Below are 19,592 nucleotides of genomic sequence, written 5' to 3'. Positions count from 1 at the left end.
TCAAAATACCGCTCTTCAGCAAACCGGAGGCTCAGCAGAACGCTCCTGTTTAATTTAGTGACTCAATTTAAAACAAAATTAAGTGCCTACAGCCCCTACTGCCCTTGCTGAACCTCAGGGGCGTGTGGCTGTCCTGAAGAGGTGCAACAAGCGTCTTCACGCACAGCTTCCCCCAGCGCTCCCTCGGGTTGCTGCCGGCAAACACGCGAACCTTTTCTCTCAAGAGGTGACCTCGCGCCGCGTTTTTAAAACAGCTTGGATATTCTCGGCGGTAATTCGGTGATGGCTTTAAAAGGGACGCTCTCCCCCTCGGCCAGCCCCGGAGTTCAGCTCTGCGTATTGGGCTTTGCCGGCAGCGGGAGCGACCAAGCGGTGAGAGCGGAGCCACCCGTCGCCAGCAGCTCGGGGAACCGGAGCGTCCGTCCCTGGGGAGGACGGTGCGTCCCGGCCAGCTCCTCCATTGCCCACCATGGTTTCACTCGTTGCCGATCGCCGCTGCCGGCGCGCTCTGCTCGCGGGGCTGGCTCCGGGGACGGCCGGTGATGCTCGGCACGGCGGGGAGCCCCGGGCTGTCACCCCCGCCCCGACCGTGCACCGGGGAGCAGCCAGGATCGTTTGGCAAGCGTTTCTCGTTCCTGTCCAGGAAGGTTAGCGATTTCTGGGTGACTAGCTACAGCAGGTTGGGGGAATTTGGCCTGGATTTTATGGCCCTCCGGTAAGAGAGGGTTGATGGGAAACAAATGCGTTATGGCCCCAGACAAGCTGTTGCTCCATTTTTTGTTTCATTTTAAAGCAGCACTATCAACCAGTTGGAATATAGGCCTGGAGTATCGCGGGGAGTAATCTAATTAGTATGAAGTCAATTCACTAGTTCCTTTTGTATCTCGTGATTAAATAAGTGGGAAAATGGCTTGAAAATTAGGTGCTAGAACGACCCAATTACATTTCTGTAGCTTTTTGTATTCAATTTCATAAACAATTTTGCTCTTCGCTGGTTAATCAGTGAATGCCTTTTTCCAGTTTGAAAAGCACTTTTGAAATTATAATGCAATTAAATTGTGTGTGGATGTTCTGGCATAGCGAGTGTGAAAGCTGGGGGCCTGGCAGCCAGCCACGTTGTACCTTGACAGTAATGAGTTCCTGAGCTGGCAGCTTGCTGGTGTCATTCATAATATTGTCCACGCTGGGTTACTGTAAAACGCAGCCGCCTCGACGCCTTTCCAGCCCGGGTCGCCAGGATCCGGGCGCCGGATGCTCTTCCTCCCTCTGCAGAGACCGCAGGGCGGGGAACGATGCCCGGGGCGGCAGGGATCCGCCTGCGGGACCCGGCTTTGTGCTTGGCGAGTGGATCGAGGTGTCCGCAAGCGCACGGTGAAGTTTTTTGCAAAGCCCTAGAGCAGCTGCGTGCGTGCTTTGGGTTTTTTCTTTTTTTTTTTTTCTTTTTTTCTTTTCCTTATGTGAGCCTCTGTAGGACAGAAAGTGGGCGAGGGGGATGGAGGGCATTAAGTATAATTTTCCAGGGGCAAGTAGGAAGACGTCTCAACGTCTCGTCCTTCTCAAAGTCAGCGGATCTGCCCCTGGCCCGGCCACAGCCTCGCTGCCTGACAGCTCTTGGCTCGGGCAAGCGGTAGGTCCGAGCAGTGTCCTCTCACCACGCAGGTTGTCCCCAGGTGAGCTCACCCCAAGCTCCCACGCGGGCTCTTGAAGCTGCTGTTTATCTCGCCGGTCCCAAAATCCGTAACGGCCGAGGTGTTGTTTAAGCTCCTCTTTTCACAGCCAAAATGCCGGTGGTCCGTGCAGGATGTGAATCGCGTGCAGCGCCAAGCGGCATCTCATCGGATGCCAGCTGCAGATGAGTTCCAGAGGCCCCCCGGCTCTTGGAGGCCACCAGGCTGTGAAGACCACTGCCTGCTCCTGCTGTCCTGTGGCCTGTCTCCGCAGGCCTTTTGGGGTCGGAGTTTTTTACAGTGTGCTTTTTATTCTTGTGGGGTATTTGTCTTGTATTCAGCCTGCTTGTGGTGAGCGGGAGCTAAATTCAGCCCCCTGGGGAAGGGCAACCGAGTCTGCGTGATCACCACCTCCCGTGATTTACGGCCGAGCACCACGAGGGGAAAGGTAGAGGAGCTGCGTTAAGAGAAAAAGAAATAATGTTAGAAATAATGACTTGCTTGGCAGGTTTTAACAAGTTCAGTAATGGTATTAGGTGCCCTTGGCTCAAGATAGTAACCTCCTCTTAAATGATCATTACCTGGCTAATAAAGACCTCAGAGCAGGTCATTACAGCTTAATTTAGACGTAGCATCCTGTTTGGTTTGCGCAGCCTTGCCATCTTTCAAGTTGTTGAATCTGTTGCCTGACCACCGTGGTCGGGAGTTGGGGTTTGCTCGGGCTTTTCCTTTCCCAGCAGCCTAACGAGGAATTGAGCGTTTGCTCGCTCTCGGTGGCCCGATGGCTCGGCTGCTCGCGGAGGTGGGGACGTGCAGGGGAGAGGACGGGGGACTTCTCCAGCTCGTCGCTTCGGCTCTGCTTACAGCTCCTGGTTTTCCCGAGCATCGATTCAGGGAAGGGCGGGAAGAAGTGATGGGAATGGAGGACCCCACTCGGGACAGCTCTTAAGCATGTATTTCATTTCACACCTTGTTCCAGTCAATGGGGTTTAAACGAAGGCGGTGGGGCTTTGCCCTGTTGACGTGTTGAGTCAGAGGAACGCTGGCTTTCAAAGTCTTTTGGGTAGCGCTCGCCCGGATGTCCCCTTCACGTGGGGACCGTCCCCTGGCCCTCCCAGGACGCGCCAGGCGTGTGCACGTTTCCCTCCCCGCCATCTCCCTCGGGAAGAGGAGCTGGATTCAGCGTCGAGCAAGAGCAGCCAGGCAGGAAGGTGTTGGGGAGCGGGGGTCCAGCCTCATGCCCGCCGTGCCCCCCCAGCGCTCGCCCGCGGAGGAGCCGTCACGCTTCCCTAACCCCATTAGCAGCAAGTTTCAAACGCAGGTAATTATAATAACCAACCCCCACCCGATATTAATATTTTGAAGACATCTCTGATAAGCCCATCTTTTCAGCCAATTTCCTATTTCTACTGAAAGGAAAGCATCTTTCCTCCCAGTGTTGTAAATCTGTTGTTAAAATGAAGAAAAGGAAATGGAAAAAAGGATCCCCCCAACAACAAAACCGTAACACCAGGGCTCAGTGCTGCGCCGCCTTTGTCAGCCCTGGATAGAATTATGCATCATGAATAAAAACTGCTGTCAACATGCATTGGTTTCAAAACATTAGAGCATATGGTATGTGATTATCTGTATTGTCAAATGCAATAAAGTGAATTTGGATATAATAAAAAATGTAATATTTTAGAAATTTGGTAATAAACTGTGGAAGAATTGACAGGCAGAGAGCATTTGACGCCTGTAGGCAAACAGATAAAGATGGCAGGACTTGGTGCTCGGCGGGCAGCGGCTCCTGCAGTCGCACTAGGAGCAGCTTGCTTTTCTGACGGGGGAACGTAACTGGGTCAGCTGGCACCCTGGGAGCGGTGGCCCTTCGTCCTCGGCCGCGCGGGGCTGGCGGGCAGGGACGGGACAGGGACCGGCGTCCACCGCCGGCTCCCCGCGGGCAGGTCCGCACCCTTTGGCTGCAGGGGAGGTGGCGAGCGGCGTTGGGGCGGTGACGACGGTTTCCCTGGCTTGGTGAGGGGCTGCAGGGCGCTCGTTTTGGGGATGGAAGTCGGCATTCAGGTTTGTCGCTGGCTCCGTGTGCCGCAGGTCTCGCTAACGAACAGACTCAAGCATTCGCTTGAAGCACGAGGTTCCCATTCTGGCCGCAGACAGATTAATTGGATTTTACAAGCATTTGGGGGTTTCCTCTTCGCTAGCAAAAAGAAATCTGTTACTCTATGCCACGCTTCCCCCGCCCAGCTGCGCTCCCGTCGGTTTTGTACCACCGACTCGTTGGAGAGCTGGGAAATCCGTACCTGAAGCGAAAGGAGCAGTGAAAAGCGTGAGGAGCACAGGTAGGTCTGCTCCCGAACGCTAGAGGAGCTGGAGTTAAATACTGACAAAAAAGCAAACGTTGCCCGAGAGAACTTTCTCCTTCAGTATCTCATACTTCAGCCCCGCGCATTAATTCTCGAGCCTCCGACAAAGATGCGCCCGTTGAGACATGATGTCTCCAAGGGAGAGAAGCTGAGTCGGGAACAAACTCTGGGGCCTCCTGTGTGGAAAATTCAGATGCAAAAAATGCAGACAGAAGTGTATCACGCGTACATGCAATTTTTCTTAGGTCACCGCTAATGCTTCTAAATGATCTGTGAATGCATTAATGGTTTCTGTTAATTAACAATATGATAAAACTGGCATTTAGTAAGTTGCTGTGTAGTGTGCGTTTCAGTCATTATGTACTCAGCGCTTTGGTTTGATTTCAGAATGTTAATAGAATAAAATTTTAATGAAGATTTGTTATGAAAAATTTATTACGAATAGTTCAGGTACCGCTTACATTAGCGCGATCCGTGACACGCGGTGGGGTTCCCCCTCCGCAGCCGCGCAGCCCGGTGCCCGGTGCGACCGCGAGGGCTTTGGCCAGAACCGGCGTCCTGGCTCCAGCCGTGTGGGCCCTGCACGGGGAGGTGCACGCACCCCCCGGCCAGAAATCTTTGGTTAGCTTGGGTCATTTGAGAGAGGGACAAGTCCCCGTACCCTGCAGCCTTGCTTTGGGGAAGAATCATTCCCCAAAACCGGGTTGGGGTTTTTTTCTCCTGTTCAGAGGGGCAGGCTGCCACGTGGCACAGCGGCTGCTCATCCCGAGGTGCCTTTTTTTCCTTTTGAGCGATGCTCCCTTTGCAAATGCCACGCAGTCGTGGGAGGACGGAGCGAGGAGCCTGAGCCTCGCAGCTTTCCAGAACAAAAGCAAAGGAGTATCTTGCTGGTGCCCTTTATCCAGCTGCGCGGCTGACCTCAGCTCTTTGCTCTCCTGCCGCGCTGGTATTGAAACGCTAGCACCTTGTGCGGAGGTTTTGATCTAAGGCAGTTGTCTGCTGATTTAATTTTGAGAATTTACTCTCATGTCATGGAGTCTGTATTGACACTTTAAACAGCAGTAATACCTGCCTGTGTCTGCCAGGAGAACCCGACTATTTTCCGTACCCAGCCCAAGATGCACATAAACACCAAATGGATGTGCAGGCTAATCATCTGTCTTGATGAGCGTCATTCAGAGGAGCACTGCTAGAGAGCACACTTCACAGTTAAATGAGGATGATATTTTCTAGCCTAGACCGTAGGCGTTAACCTCCTCTTTCCCATTCCCTCTCCGGGCGCATCCCTCTCCCAGGCTGGTTATCAGGATGGTGGGGTGAGATCTTGGTCTCCATGGAGCCAGGAGGTGCCTTCAGGTGTGGCCATCGCTCCTCCCGGCAAACCCCTCCTTCCAGGTGAGGAGGCCAAATCGGAGAAGGCTAAGGCTGTACTCTGTCCGTCTGGAGAGCTGCTGCTTTGGAAACTAAAACCTCTCCTGTCGTGTGTTTGCAGCAGAGGACATGGGAATAACGGGCAATAACACATTAGCATGGACAGCTTTTGTCCTAGACTATTCTGAGGTTTAACGAGCCAAGGTGCAGTACCTCAGATGAAAACTTTGGGGAAAGGACTAGAAATTGGGGGAAAGAAACGCGGGACCCGGACCACAAGGAAGATTTAAGCAAATTCTCCAAAGACACAAGCTAAGAAGGCAGCAGAGTCGGGGCAGAGTTCTCAAGTCCTGGCTGTTGGGTTCTGGCACTAACAAACAACCGGCTCTTCCCAGAGACAGGATTAAACCCTTGGTCCCCGTTCCCAGGCTCTCAGGGTAATGACTTGAATTACCTTCGCAGACAGCAAGAAGTTAGAAACATCCGTGGTTCGCTGTCTGAGCAATTAAAATGTCCCGGCCCCTCCGCTCGGCTCGTTCCGTTTGTCTGTAGAGATGAGATTCGGTGGCAGCGATTACAGGGCTGGGTTTCCTGTCCCCCTCTCCCCCCTCCCCTGCAGGTTTTTTATTACTATTATTATTTTTATTTTCATAAGGTGGCGTGGCGGTCTGGGATGTGTGGTAGCTTACCCAGTAACTTTTCCCCTCTGATTACAAGGGATGTGTGAATAAAGCAGAGCGGTATTGATTCACACCAATCTATGCATCGACTGTGTGGGAGCCACTTGCAATTCCCAGCAGCACTGGAAAGCTTTGCAACAGGGAGAAATATGACCAGGCAAGTTGAGAAAATAAATTAAACTAGTGTCAACTTTTCTTGTTTCTTCCCTCATTATTAATGGATGGAATGGGGCTCGTTTATCAAGAAGAGGAAAAATTAATTGACACGGGCTTTAATGTTATTATGCCTGGCTTGTCTGGTCACATTTCTTCATTTTTAATTTTTTTTTTAACTTTTTGAAAGGCATTTTATTACAGTTTACAGGACCAGCTGCCAAAACTATTGGTATAAACAAGAAAGCAGGTGCATAAATAATGCCACAGCAGGACTGGACCTTTCTCTGTTTCAAAGCTTGAGTAACTTAAATATGGGGAGAAGAGAAGGAGCAAACACAAAGGAGCAGATCAGGTACTGAGACCCAGCACAAAAGGGGAACGCAGCCTCAGCTAATATTTCCTCATTATAACGCTGTGCGCCGCAGCGGGTGTCAGGCTGGATATCCCCATCCGTCAGCGCCGCCATTCGTCAGGCAGCGCCGGGGGCCGGTGGGACCGCAGACCCCCAGGGACTCCCACTCGCACCGTGCCGGCCGGGTTGGGAGTCTGGAGCAGGATGGGGCCGCGGGAGCACGTTTCCGTATGTGAGAGGGGACTGATCCTGCGGTGGTGAGAGCACCAGCAGGCGACTGTCGGGTTATCCTTCCTCCTGGCAGCAGGAGTGAGATGGCATGGACCATGTAGGTCTCTTCCCTTCTCCTCTCCACGCTCTTGCCTCCTGCCCTTGGTCTTTGGGGTTACCGTGCAGGCGCAGAAGATGACATCACAGGGTGATGACTTGCTTCCCAGAAGCCTTTAAGGAGCTCTGTGGTGCTTTGGCATGCTAGAAATGCAGAGAGGGGCAGTCCCAGCCGCAAAGACCCCGCAGACCCCGCAGCCCAACCGGGCCATAGAGACGCAGCTCGGGTGAAAAGGAGCACTGCCGACGCAGGTGAGATGAAGGGACTTGCTCCACCTCATCGGGTGACCCCAAGACAGCCTAGGAGTCGAAACAGGCTCCTCCAGCTCTCCTTCCAGCGCCCTCACCCGTCAGAGCGTCTTTCCTGGGGGGCCGAAGAGCCTCTTCGCAGAGAGGGGGGGGTGCCTCCGGTGAAGGCGGTTTTGGCTCGGATGCTGGGCTGCGAGCTGGTGCTGGAGGTGCTGGCACCCGCGGCACTGCCCCGGCTGCTGTGGGCAAGGCACCCGCTGCGGCAGGGCTCTCGGTGCAGGGGCTGACCCCCGCGCTCGCCTAGGTTTAACCTTTCCGGCACAGGATGCAATCACCTTGTTTTCCTTGGGTTTACGCACGCACGGGCTCGAAAGAGCGAGACCTCTAACCCGGTAAGCTGCTTTCGTGTAATTCTGCTGACGAGCGACGTCCTCTGTGTGTGCAACCGCAGCTGCAGTGCGTATCGCTGTACGCACAGGTAAAACCCGGGCTGTGGAGAAGTTGCTGCCAACTTGCAGGAGAAAGTAGATATATTTCATAGCAATGGTGTCGTCATCTCAGCTATATTTTACAGAGCTTGACATAAAACCTCTCAAGTGACGACAAAGGTGTGAAATATAGGTGGTTTGAGTGTGAAAAAACCAAAATGCAGAACAGAGGAGCACTGACTTTGGTATCTTCACTACGGCTTCTTAATATTATTTATGGCTTCTACTGATTTTTTTAAAATTACTTTAATCTCTTTATGGTTTCAGTCGCTTTCTCTGAACGGTGTTTCTCTTACTTCTGGCATACCGTAGCAGAAGGTGCTGCAGCCGAGCTCTGCTTTGCGCGGAGCACTCCACCCACCGCTTGCTTGGCTGAGCGGCTCTGGATCAAAGGAGGCTTTTCGGCGTAGCCAAGGTGCGTTGGAGGACGCGTCCTGTGCCGTCGGACATCAAGTGTCTGGGCTGGCATCTGCAGGCGCGTGGGAGATGTTTCCAGGGGAGCTCAGGGCTGTTCAGATACTTGAGACTATCTTGGCTTGCGCTGAGAAATGTGTTTCGCCAGACGTGCCCTCCCCTGTGAATAATACACTTGTACCTGTTCCCTAGGGAGAACCCTCTTTTGTGAGTCGCCGTTACAAAAGCCCGGTTCTGTCAGCCACCGGCCGGGATCCGGTCTGCAGGGCTGCCGCATACCTTCACCTTGCTTTGCTTCAACCACGTCCTCTGCTAATTGACCCCCAACTATTTTAGCTTCTGATCAGCAGATGCAGAGAGTCCCGGCGAGTAAAATCAGTGCCCTGAAGAAGCGGACTCCTGCTCAGTGCCCACCACGTGTTAGCGTAGGCAGGAGCCGTTCCGCTGCCGGACCAGGCTGGAGCCGACCGACTGCCCGCTCGGCCGTCAGTGCCGCGGGATGCTGGAATGAGCCGTCCTCTCACCGAAACCTGCTGCCACGGGGGGCAGCGAGGGCAGGCCGGGGGGACCTCCCCAGCGCCTGTCTGGGTGATGCTTCTGCCATCTTCCTCGAGAGCCGGTGAGCCCCAGCCTTCATCCTCAGCGCTCCGGAACGAGCCTTTGGCATCTCCACGTCTTCGTGGCAGCGTGAATGGGAGCTGCAAAGCCGCTGCGAGCGCAGTCGTGGGGATCAGACGGGATGATGGTTCGCTGCACGTCCTGAGCGTCTCCGCGTTGGCGTGCACCCGGGAGGGAGGGAGGGAGGAAGGAAGGTGATTTGGTGTCGCGGTGATGGGGTGAGCAGTCTTCAGCCCCTTCTCTGGCACTGCAGCCCCAAGGGAAAAGCCCAGCCTCTCGTCGGACGCGGGACGGCTGCCCGGTGAACTCAGCAAAGAGCAGAGCTGCCGCCCCGGCGGGTGCAGCTCCTGGGACCAGTGGGCATCCGGAGGAGGAGACCCTGAGCAGAGGTAACCCCCGCCGCACCGTGCGACGGGCCACCCCCGTGCCAGCCACGAGGACTTGTTCAAGTGGAATTGCTGGGCCTCAAACAGCAACTGCAAAGCAGCTGTTTTGGCGGATACCCCCCTCCATCTCCTTCCTTTGCCCGGATAGTTCCCAGCAATTAGCAGGACGCGTGGACGCCTGCCCTTTCCACGAGCAGAGCAAAGCCTCTCCCGTCCAGGCGCTGGCTTGCTCCCGGCCGCCGGGACTCTGGGCGATGCTCGCGCATCGTTTCGGTGCCTGTCGGTGCCCATCAAGCAGCGGATGAATAGAGCAAACTGACTCCTTTTGCTGCGCAGATGCTAAAGGAGGGATTTTTCACCTGAAGGTCGTGAATGCATGTCTCCGCTTCCTTTAGTGATCGCACTTGGCTCGGAGCCTCTCGTTTGGGGGCATCTGTTTGCCTCTTATTTTATTTTTTTCCTCTTCTTTGTCTTTTCTTTTGCAGAAAAGATTATTCAAATGAATATTCAGTTTTATTCATTTGAATAAAAAACCCAACCGTTTGACTCTGTTAAATGCTTATCTCTTAAATAGAGCTTGTTAGCTTCCAATAATAGCTTCATTCAGAAGGATGCGGTATAATTTCATTTTAAAATGTGTGCTCCTTGACAACCGGAATCCTATTTATGTCACCATTTTAAACAGCCGCCTTTGTTTTGTGTTAATCTTTTTCATACACTTTCTGAGAACCATTTTTTTGTTGACTCTTAGTACCTCTCAGAGAAAAATAATTGTCTATTTAGTCCAGGAAGGTTTCTAAGAGTTTTGGTAATTTAAAAATGAGCATGTATTCATTATGCTAACTAATAAGGCATGCACGCAGTAATATTTTTGTGTGTGTGCAATTATTAAAAGTTGGAATCCGGTATTCAAAAAGTGAAACAAAAAAGGACTTTCATGAAGTTTTTCATTTGGCAGCACGTGATCTCTTGGGAATTGTTCATTTAAGGAGTGATAGCGTGTCTCGAACAGCATCCCACGGATTTTAAATGCCTGGATGCGTGCAGACTAAAATCCTCCGGTTGCTTTGCAATCGGTTAAAGCTGTCGGTAATCGTCAAGGTAAAACATCGTGAGCCTTCAGCTATGGATCGAGTGGGCTGATCCTGTGAGCCCCCCATCTGCCGGCTCCGGCGAGCAGGGAATAAAAGATAGTGTTGGTTTTTCTTACAGACCCGGTCACGTCTGGTTTTTCTTGCCAAGCCAGCCCGAAGTGGCATAGATCTTTTAAAAACCTGCAAATGAGTGTTGACACCTATGGATTGTTATTTTATTCTTGTTATAAAATCTGTTAAGTACAGAAAGCTGGGTGACTATCTGATTTAATCAGACAAATAATTTCTTGATAAACCTGTGTTCAAGCCATATGGAGTGGGACGAGAACGGGAAACTCGTTTCCGAGTCCAAATGTGTAACGACTGCAGTGGGCTTTCCCGCGGGGTTACGCACATTAAGGCTAATCCTCTCAATTCCCTCTCTCTCCTCCATCCTGGCAGTGAGACCTGACAAAAGTTGAAAGAGAAATCCTCGACTGCAGTACTTGCTAATGAGTTACTAATGATGAAGATGTTGCTGGTGCTCAAACAATTAATGACTTGTAGACCCGGACTGGCCGTCTCATTGCGCTGGGCAAAGCTGGTCCCCGGCGGCGCGCTGCTCCCAGCTCCGGTAATTGCCCGGCGCAGCGTGCTCCGGGATTCCTGGGATGCCGTGTTCAGCCAGTTAACCACAAAAATTTTAGTTTTAACTGCAGGTCTGTTTAAGGTAGATTTAAATGGAGTAATTTAGAAGGCAAATGAAAGACTTAACTAAGTAAAATACTTCAAGCTGCTACATGCTTTAAGTGCAAAGTAAAATAGCGCTCCGAGCGCTGGGTTTGAGCGTGACGTGCTGTCGGATGATGTGTTATGCCTTGGAGGAGATCTAGAAACCATTTCTGGTGGGTTTTCCCCCAAGAAGAGAGTCCAAAGAGGGATGGAGCTGCGTGTACTGTGCATTCCCAAACAAGCCAGCTGCTTGGGAGCTGCTTGGACTTCGCCTTGAAACGTGCTTTAGAGCTTCAAATATTGTAGCCTGCAAAATGTGTCTTGTACCTGTAGGTTGCCAGAACCCCGTATAGTTTCTGTTCCCAAACAGCCGGGGTCGGGACGGGCGGTGCGGGATGGACGGACGCACGGCCGGTGGCAGACGGGAGCCGGCTCCTTCGGAGTCGGCAAAGACAAAACCGCTTTTCTGCTGTGCACGGCTGAGCAAAACTATTCATGGAAAGTAACGCCGGGCAGCGTTGGGTTCCTGTCTCTCTTCCTTCCCCCGTCGCCCCAGCCAGGGCAAAGGCTGCTGCCGGGGACGCCCCAGCCCCGGCTGGTTTGGCGCGGACCCTGGCTTGTTGAAGACATCACGTGCCGTCTCACCAGCGTTGAGTCCGGCAGCGTTTTCAGCGCAGTTTGGGGGATGAAGTTCATCCTGTTGTTACATTTTTAAGATTTCATTAGCTTAATTGGTGTCGATGTTGGCTCATCAAGCCTTTGCCAGAAATGTAGCACATTCGGGTGGTTTTGTTCGTTAGCTTGATTTCTTTTTTCCATTAATCTTTTTTTTAAGGAATGAGCAGGGAACGTGGCTGTGTGTCGCTGTGGTGGGCTGCCAGATTTCTTTAGCGTGGCCCCAGCAGAGCAAATACAGCGTACAGCTACGGGCGGGCAGCAGGCATCAAACGACCCTAAACCAGCCCAAATCCACGGCTCCTTTGAAGCAGCAGCCCAGAAGAGAGGAATGATTAGATCAGAGGCCTTAAACATAATGGTTTCTCAGAGGCCTCAGGATGTCCTGATGAGGTATTAGAGGAAGCAATTCAGGAAGAAAGGGACAAATAACCGCCTCCGGAGCCCGGCTGACCCGCGGGGCCGGCTGCATCCGTGCGGGACGGAGCTGCGGTGGCTGCGCCGCTGGCTCCGGCACGCAGCAGCAGGGACGGTTGGTGCAATCAAAGCGAATGCTGCTGCTTTGGGGAAGCATTAGTATTTTTTTCCTCGCTAGGGGTAAATGAGGAATCATCTTCTATCTTCCTGGATTTTTATTTTTTTGGGTCGTGTAATGAGTCGGCTCTAATGGAGAAGTCCCGTGGAATTAAACAAGAGATAAAATCAATATGGTTCCATAGAAATATAATTGGGTTTCGTAGAGATTGCTCTTAAAAACCTATAAGGTGTAAAAGAAAATACAGCCTTATTGTAGTTTCTGAGCCATCCGTGTAACCAGGGTGTAACTATCCATTAAATTCTGCAGGATGGATCAAAAAATCCATAAGGAGGTTTTAATTCTCCATTAAATCCTATGGAAGAGCTGGAACAGAACCATATTCATTTTCCCCGAGACAATGCTTCTTCCCTCCATTAGTCTATGATAAGTTCAGCAGCAGCTCCATAGGCAGCAGGTGTATTTACACGTACATATTTTTATGAAAGTTTTCCGAAGTCCCAATGGCTAAGTAATGCTTCATTAAAATGAAATCCGTTTAACTTAACTAATATTTTCCTTTCCCCCTTCCCTTTTTTGTTTCTGTATTAAATAGGATTTGGCTTCGTAACTTTTGAAAATGAAGACGTGGTGGAAAAAGTCTGTGAAATTCATTTCCACGAAATCAATAATAAAATGGTAAGTTGGTTTTGTTCCGCGGCACGCATGGGCGGGCGGGCGGCAGCGAGCTCTCCCCCTTTGCGCAGACACGTGCCGCACGTGCCTGGGTGCTGGCCCTTGGGGACAACCTTCCCCGTGAGGTTAGCCGGGCGCCGGGCACCCCGTGATGGGGACGGGGGGACGGGGTGCCGAGTCCTGACCCCCACCAGCGGGACGGGCGTCCGTCCCCCCGCGAGCACAGGCGCTGTCTGCAGGCTCAGGCAGCCGCCCCGGGGCAGGGTTTGGATTAACCAGCTCAGCCGCTTGACCAGCCTTGGAGAAGCCCCCTTCTCCCGACCGGCCGCGTCCGGGGTTTTCCGGGGGGGCAGCGGGCTGGGGGAGCTGGCTCAGGCCGTGCGCTCCCGAAACAGCCGTTCTGGTCGAGCTCCTGATGCTGCTCTGACGTTGCTGCTGCCCGCTGGACTGTGTTTCCCCAGGAAGTCGTGGCTCTGCCGTCGAGCCGCGATGGCTTTCAACCCGGGCCCGAGGCAGGAGCCAGACCTGGGTGAAGTTTCTCCTAAATGACAATCAGGTGCCAGGTCGCGGGTTGCCCTGTCAGTAGAGCCGCTGAGCCAGATGAAAAAGGGCATTTGTATATCAATTGATGCAGCAACTTTGATATTTTCGGCTAAAATATTCTTTTTCCCTTTGTCAAAACATCCTTTGCTTCTCAAATGTGTATTCGGATATGCATTGTATATTGGTCTGATACGTGTTCACAGACTTTAAACTCAATAATAGAGCTTTTAGTGTGGATAAGATCAAAGCAATCTCCTTGGCATATGCTGGAGGCCTGATTCAATATTTGACTTGCTAATTTTTCCCAGGGCACTGAAATAATATTCTTCATATTGTTCCTCGCTGCAATATGCATCTGAGATAAAAGTAAGGGTCCCCTTGGCAAACCGAGTGGCGGGGTGGCAGGGCCGGGGCAGTTGCCCTTGCGCTGCGGGAAGCCTCCTGCTCCCTCTCGACGGTGCCGCGGGCTTTGCCTCTGCGCTGTCCGAGCATCTCGCTGCTTCCCCCGCCGCCTCCTGCCACCGGCCATACCTCGCCCGAGACACGTGCGGGTTGCGGGGGAGGCTCCGTCCCCCGTGTAGTTACTAAATGCTGATTGATCTGCCTTAAAACAAATCAAAAAGAACGAACCCCAACCAGCCCCACCCCAGCATCCAGACGACAGACCCAGCAGCAAATTAGAAACGCTTGGAATGTAAATTTAGGTGAGATTTGTCAGGTGGGAGGGAAGAGCTCCAGGATTTTCCTACCGCATCATCGCGGTCGTGTCACACGCCGCAGGTTTGGTTATTTCACGCAAAAGGTCTTTCTCTGGAGAAGGCTCAGCCTTCGCCTGACGCAGGTCGGCGCTGCCCGGCGTTGCCCTGGGGAGGTGCTGGATGTCGGCTGGAAGGAGCAGCAGGGTGCTGGTGTGTCCCGGCAAATGCGGCGCCAGCCGCGGGGCAGAGCCCGTCGTTTGCTGCTTCGTAGCAGCAGCTGCGCTCCTGCGCTGTACGAATCTTACCCGGCCGATCGCAGACCCCCGCGAGGGGAGGAGCGGTGGGACAGTCGTTGGGAGGATTTCTTCCCAGAGGAAAGGCCGCACGGGAAGGTAACGCAGGGTAACGTGGAGGATGGGACAGGGCGAAAACACTCGAGGAACGTCACAAAGAGCAAAAGGAACAGCGCAGGCTGTACGTGTTTTGTTGTCGCAGATGCTCTTCCCGGCTCTCGGTGCCTGCCCGGCGCGCGATCCAGGTGCCACGATGCTTTGAGCGTTCTCTTCTTGTCACTTCTTCCACAGCACTAATTTTAAAAGCAGCCCACGAGAGAGGAGATGAGACGTGATCCTGTCTTGGGACTGACTCATCGTACCGCTGATGTGTCTGCATGTTAATCACCAAACCCGTGCAGGGGCAGGAGAGCTCGTGCACGTGTGTGTGACAGTGAGCGGGCACAGGTGGCCGGAGGTGACACCCAGCTGGCTGGGGGCAGAGTTAGGCACGGATGTACTTTCCGCAGCGCCCTGGGAGACTGACCACCCCTGCTTCGTTTTTCACACGTCCCCCTCTAGCGTTGAGCCGCGAAGGGGACGGGTTCTCGCAGCCCCCGCTCGGGCGGTGGGGTTTGGAGCCGCTGGGCGGGCTGGGACAGGGACACCCCGTCCCCATCCCCGGGCTGCTCAGCTGGGGCATCAGCGGCTCCGCGGGCACCGGCTCGCCCTGAGCTCGTTTTTTCCTCGTCTGAACGCTGTCATTTCCCAAAACGCGGCGGTGAGCGAAGGGTAGCGGGGCTGCTGTTGTTCGCGAGCCTATTTCCAGCCTCCCGTCTCCCTGGCAGGCTATTTTTAGCCCACCCATTCTGCTTCTGTTGCCATCCGTAAAGCCTAGAATGTCAAATGTAATATTAAACGAGCAGTGTGAAAGTGGAAAGAAAATGCCAGTGAGGTATTTAATAAATGAAACTCGGAATTTACGTGGGAGGCCAAAGATGCTCTCCAGACATTGCGGAGGGGGGGACAACTAAAACCCAAACAAGCTACTCCCAGAATATTGCTCCTCCGACGCGAGCAGGCTGCTTCGCAAAGAGAAACCTGGTTTTCTAAGGGGGTGCAAAAGCAGCTGGGAAAGAAATGTGATGGAGTAATTTATTTTTCTTTAGCTCCCACTGGGACGGAGTCGGTCACGTCACAGGTACGGTGGGAGAAGTGCTGGCGAGCGGTGTGATGAGCCATGCCTGGCCCGGGCGCTTTGCGCTGAAGTCAGGATCCCGAGTCCGACACCGGGGCGGGTGACAAGCGTTGGGCTGTGCTCAAACAGGCTCTGACGCCGCAGGGCACCCGGGGCTGTTTCTTTCTCCCATGGTGGGATTTTGTGGGATTTTTGTTATGGGCTTAGTCTGGATCCAGAAATCACCATTCTCCCTGGTGAGGAAATTGGTTCAGTGCTGTAAGCACGTTTTGACGCTTTTGTCCCAAATCTGCAAAGCACGCCAGCTCGTCAAGCCTTGCAGCTCTGCCACCCCTCCCAGCTCTCCATGGGGGCATTAGTCCTGGTTTCACACTCAAAGCAAGGAACGAGTTAAGAAACAACCTCCAGTGGCCAGAAATTAAATGCAGCAGTTCCAGTTCAAGGACCGTACTGCACTCCCTGGGAAACTCTTTGGAGCTGGGATTGTCCCTTCATTTGCACGTCCGTAGGACCTGCCAAAAGGGAGCTGTCGTCCATCGTGAACGGGGCGTACGGGCACCGAGGCTCACCGCGTGCCTGACTCGGGGGATCTGGGGGCCAGCCGGGCACAGGACGGCATCGCTGCTCGTTGTTTCCTGCCGCGGGATCCCTCCGTCAGCTTGTAGAGCGGGAGCCTGACACGTGGCTGGTGGTTGTGGGAGAGCGCGTGTGGGTGAGCTGTCGTGCGAGGGGCCCGATGGTGCGAGCGCTCCTTGCCGGAGGGAGGGTGCTGGGAGCCCCTGCTGGGCAGGCAGCTACCCAGGGCGTCACGGCGTTTGTGGTGCTGGGGAGGGGGCGGAGGTGCAGGTCTGGAACCCCCATCCGTCAGCTGAAGGACTCTGCGGACCACGTGCAGGTTGGGTGACGCGCTGCTCTGGCTTTAAACGCCGCAGGTCGTGAGCCGCACCGCGACGCCGCCCTCGCCAGGTTCCCCAAGGGCGGCTGGGTTCTGCAGCCCGAACAGGACAAGGAGCTGCCCGACGCTGGGGGTTAGAGGTGGCGTGGGGACAAACCGAGCTCAGGAATCGCAAGAAACTTTGGCAGACTCCTCTGCTCGCCCGTAGCTGCCGAACTCTCCTCTTACGGTCTGAGGACATGGCATCCCGTTGTCCCCACCCCACCTTTGTCGATCATCTAATGCATTTTTTTAAATACGCCTGTACCTCCCTTCTGTTGCCTGGCGTAGCCCTGCCTTTGCGGCAGGACTGGGCAAATGCAGATTTCTCTGTTAGAGGAGCGTTAGTTTTGGCTCGCCGTGGCGTGAACGACACGGAGTCCCCATGGTAATCGAATCTCAGCTAACTGTGAATCACACGTTGCTGGCAAGACAAAGTTGCCTTGTCTTTGGGTGGTAAAACGGGGTTTTGTGCATTGTGAATGCGCGCGCATTCTGCTTTCCTCAAAACAGCCCTGGTTTCCCTGGAAAGCTGTTAGCCACGGGGGTTTCGAGACATCCTGGTGCTGAGAGCTGACAGCCTGTTTTGTTGCGCTGGGTATAAGAGGCTTTTCACTCCCCATCTCAGCCATCCTGGGTTCTAGTGGCTTTGACTGCTCGGCTTGACCCAGGCGTACCCCGGTGTAATGTTAATTCTCCAAACTAGACTAAACAAAAATAGTGAATTTTAGTTTCCCTGCTTTTTTTATTTTATTTTTTTTTTTTAGCCTTAGAGTTAAAACTTTCTTTGTTAGGCTGCTCCCCTCGTACAGGGGAGGTGGAAAAAAATCTGGAAATTATTAAGATGTACAGAAATGCTGAACTGAAAGTTTGTGCAAGATCCAGATTTACGTACAAAGTACCGGCATCGGGCGGGCTCTTGGGGGTGATTCGGTGCAGAGCTCAGCACTGACTCGTAAATCCAGACGCATTCCCTCCTGGAGAAGCCCCGTTGCACGTTGCGCTTTGCCAGCACATGCCTGACATCCCTGCTGCCTCCAGGGTTGGACCCTCGCGGTAACCGCGGCTGTGGGACGGTTACGGCCGTCTCCATCCCGTTCCCCGTCCTGCAGAAAACCAGCCTGGCCCCTTTCTTCCGCATGTGCTGCCCGCGTTGGTGCAGAGGCACCATCCAGGGCCACCGCCGGTCCGCTAACGTGGTGCTTCACCTCCCGCCTTCCCGTTCGTCGGGAGCACCTCGGGGCCTGACGTTGCCGCACGTGGAGCGTAGAAATCCACCCGCGGCGTGCTGCCCCTTCCCGAGGGGTGCAGAGCGGGGCCAGGGCGCCTGGCCACGTATCTTCCACGTCGTCCCTCCCGGGGGGAAAGAGTCTGTGCTGGAACACAGAGAATATTTTTACCCTCGATACGGGGTATATTTGTTTACAAAGGCTTAGGAATTATTTTTCTTTCCTACTGGTGACTTTTTCTTCTCCTTTAAATCCCAGTTAAAACTTCTTTGCAGCTCACTGCCATTCCCTTTATATCCTCGTGTGCTGTGAAAATCATAAATTACGCTAGTCTCTGGGAGAGCAGCGGTAGGCTGGTTTGCGGTTGCAAAAGCTAATTACTGGGTTATTGTTTCTAACGGTGCTAATCCAAACTTCATTTTCCTGTTAATTGTCCGTTGAGCCGGGCTAGATTGTTTTTATCATCCTGACTGTTTGCAGCGCGAGCGGCTGCGAGGTGTAACCAACGCCGCCGTGACATTTGGAGCGGTGGCGAACCCAAAAAATGTGGTTGCGAAATGGAATGACACAGTTCTGGTGCTCACCCCCCCACCACCCCCCCGTCATGTGGCTGGAGAAACGAGATTGGCACGCTCCCGTTAAACGCCCCTCTGATTAACGACAAGCAAAGGACGGCTTCGGAGGATGTTGTGGAGCTGTCGTGCAAGGCGGCGGGGAGGGAGGCTGGTGCTCGGCGTCTCCAGCTGGCTGCGACCCTGGGCTCTCGGGGACGGTTGATGGGGAGGGGAGGTGGCGGCAGGCTGCCGGCTTTGGGCTGGGGGCGGTTCTGGGGGCACCGAGGTTTCGGGGAGGCACACAGCCCAGTTAGGCTGAAACCCACCGTCAGGGCTCAGGCTTAAGCCTCCCTGGGAAGCTCTGAAGGCTTTGTCCCACGGGGCGGCAGCGGAGCTGGGCACCAGGGACACGCATCCTGCGCGGTCCTCGTCCCCAGCCCCGCTCCGACAGCAGCGCCTCCGTGTGCGAGCTCGATGGATTCAGTGATGGGAAGTTTCCTGTTTGCTTTTCTGTCTCGGTCTGAATATCAGGGCCCGGGAACGCCGCGAGGCAGTGTGGGGCTCTCCGTCGCACGCTCGGTAGTGTGTCTGCACCATCGCGTGCCTGCAGGAGTCTGTCCGTGTGCGTGGGCGGGGGTGTGCACGTGGGCGTGCGGGGGTGTGCGGGGGGTGTGCCGGTTGGTGGCCCTGGCTGGAGGACACACCGGTCCTCGCTGTGGCTCTCACCGGCATGTTTCTCTCCCGGACTTGCTGCCCCGACAGCGCTGAAGAGGAGACGGGGGGAATCGCTGGCCCTGCTGTGGCTGTGCCCGAGTTTTGGGATGTCCGAGGAGCGGGTCTCTTCAACACCGCTCTGGCTCCTGCTCCGGCTCCTGCTCGCCCGTTTTCCGTTGCCCTTGTGCAGCGGTGTGCGGGCTGTGCACACGCGTGTCCCCGCTCCAGCCGTCCCCGGTCCCTCTCTGCCCTTCTCCCACTGCCTCCTGCAAGGGCCCAAACGCTTCTTGGCTGAAAAGTAGCAAAAGAGGAACTCCAGAAGAATTTTGCTCCGAACTTCGCTGGGTTGGGGCAGCTCGTTTTGCAAGAAGCGCGTGTTTTGACAGCGTTGGCAGTGTCTGAGCATTGCAGCTTCGGGAAGTGTTGCAAGCAAGCAAAGTAAATACGGGCTGTGGAGGTTTGCAGCAGAAAGGGGAGGAGTAGGTGGTTTTGTTTAAAATACTCCCATTACAGTCAGTTAACCTTTATGTTACCTAAATGAAAATTGTATAAACCTGAAATTTTCACTGATCGGGTTGCCTAGGAACAGGCGGTTGGTTTTCATAAGACAATGAACACACAGTCACCGATCGGGCTATTAGGCACCGAGACGTTTAGCTGTATTATCCTACGTCCCTGCGTTTGCCGGG

At 53.9% G+C, this 19,592-nt stretch overlaps 1 protein-coding gene across 17 annotated transcripts in view; it reads left to right on the top strand.

Annotated features, from left to right (window-relative positions):
- Window positions 1–19,592, top strand: part of MSI2 (musashi RNA binding protein 2) — a 253,167-nt gene that overhangs the window by 183,099 nt on the left and 50,476 nt on the right. For all 17 annotated transcript variants that reach the window (XR_008579862.1, XR_008579861.1, XM_054847380.1 and 14 more), the window contains exon 8: window positions 12,682–12,764. Coding sequence is in view for 15 of the 17 variants with exons in the window: in XM_054847380.1 (XP_054703355.1) it covers window positions 12,682–12,764 (83 nt within the window). In the remaining 2 variants the exon portion in view is untranslated. The remainder of the gene's footprint in view (window positions 1–12,681; window positions 12,765–19,592) is intronic.

The sequence above is a fragment of the Grus americana genome, chromosome 19, assembly GCF_028858705.1.
Source record: "Grus americana isolate bGruAme1 chromosome 19, bGruAme1.mat, whole genome shotgun sequence".
Classification (NCBI taxonomy): domain Eukaryota; kingdom Metazoa; phylum Chordata; class Aves; order Gruiformes; family Gruidae; genus Grus; species Grus americana.
Note: the sequence above shows the minus strand (reverse complement) of the source record. Positions and strands in the feature narration are given on the sequence as shown.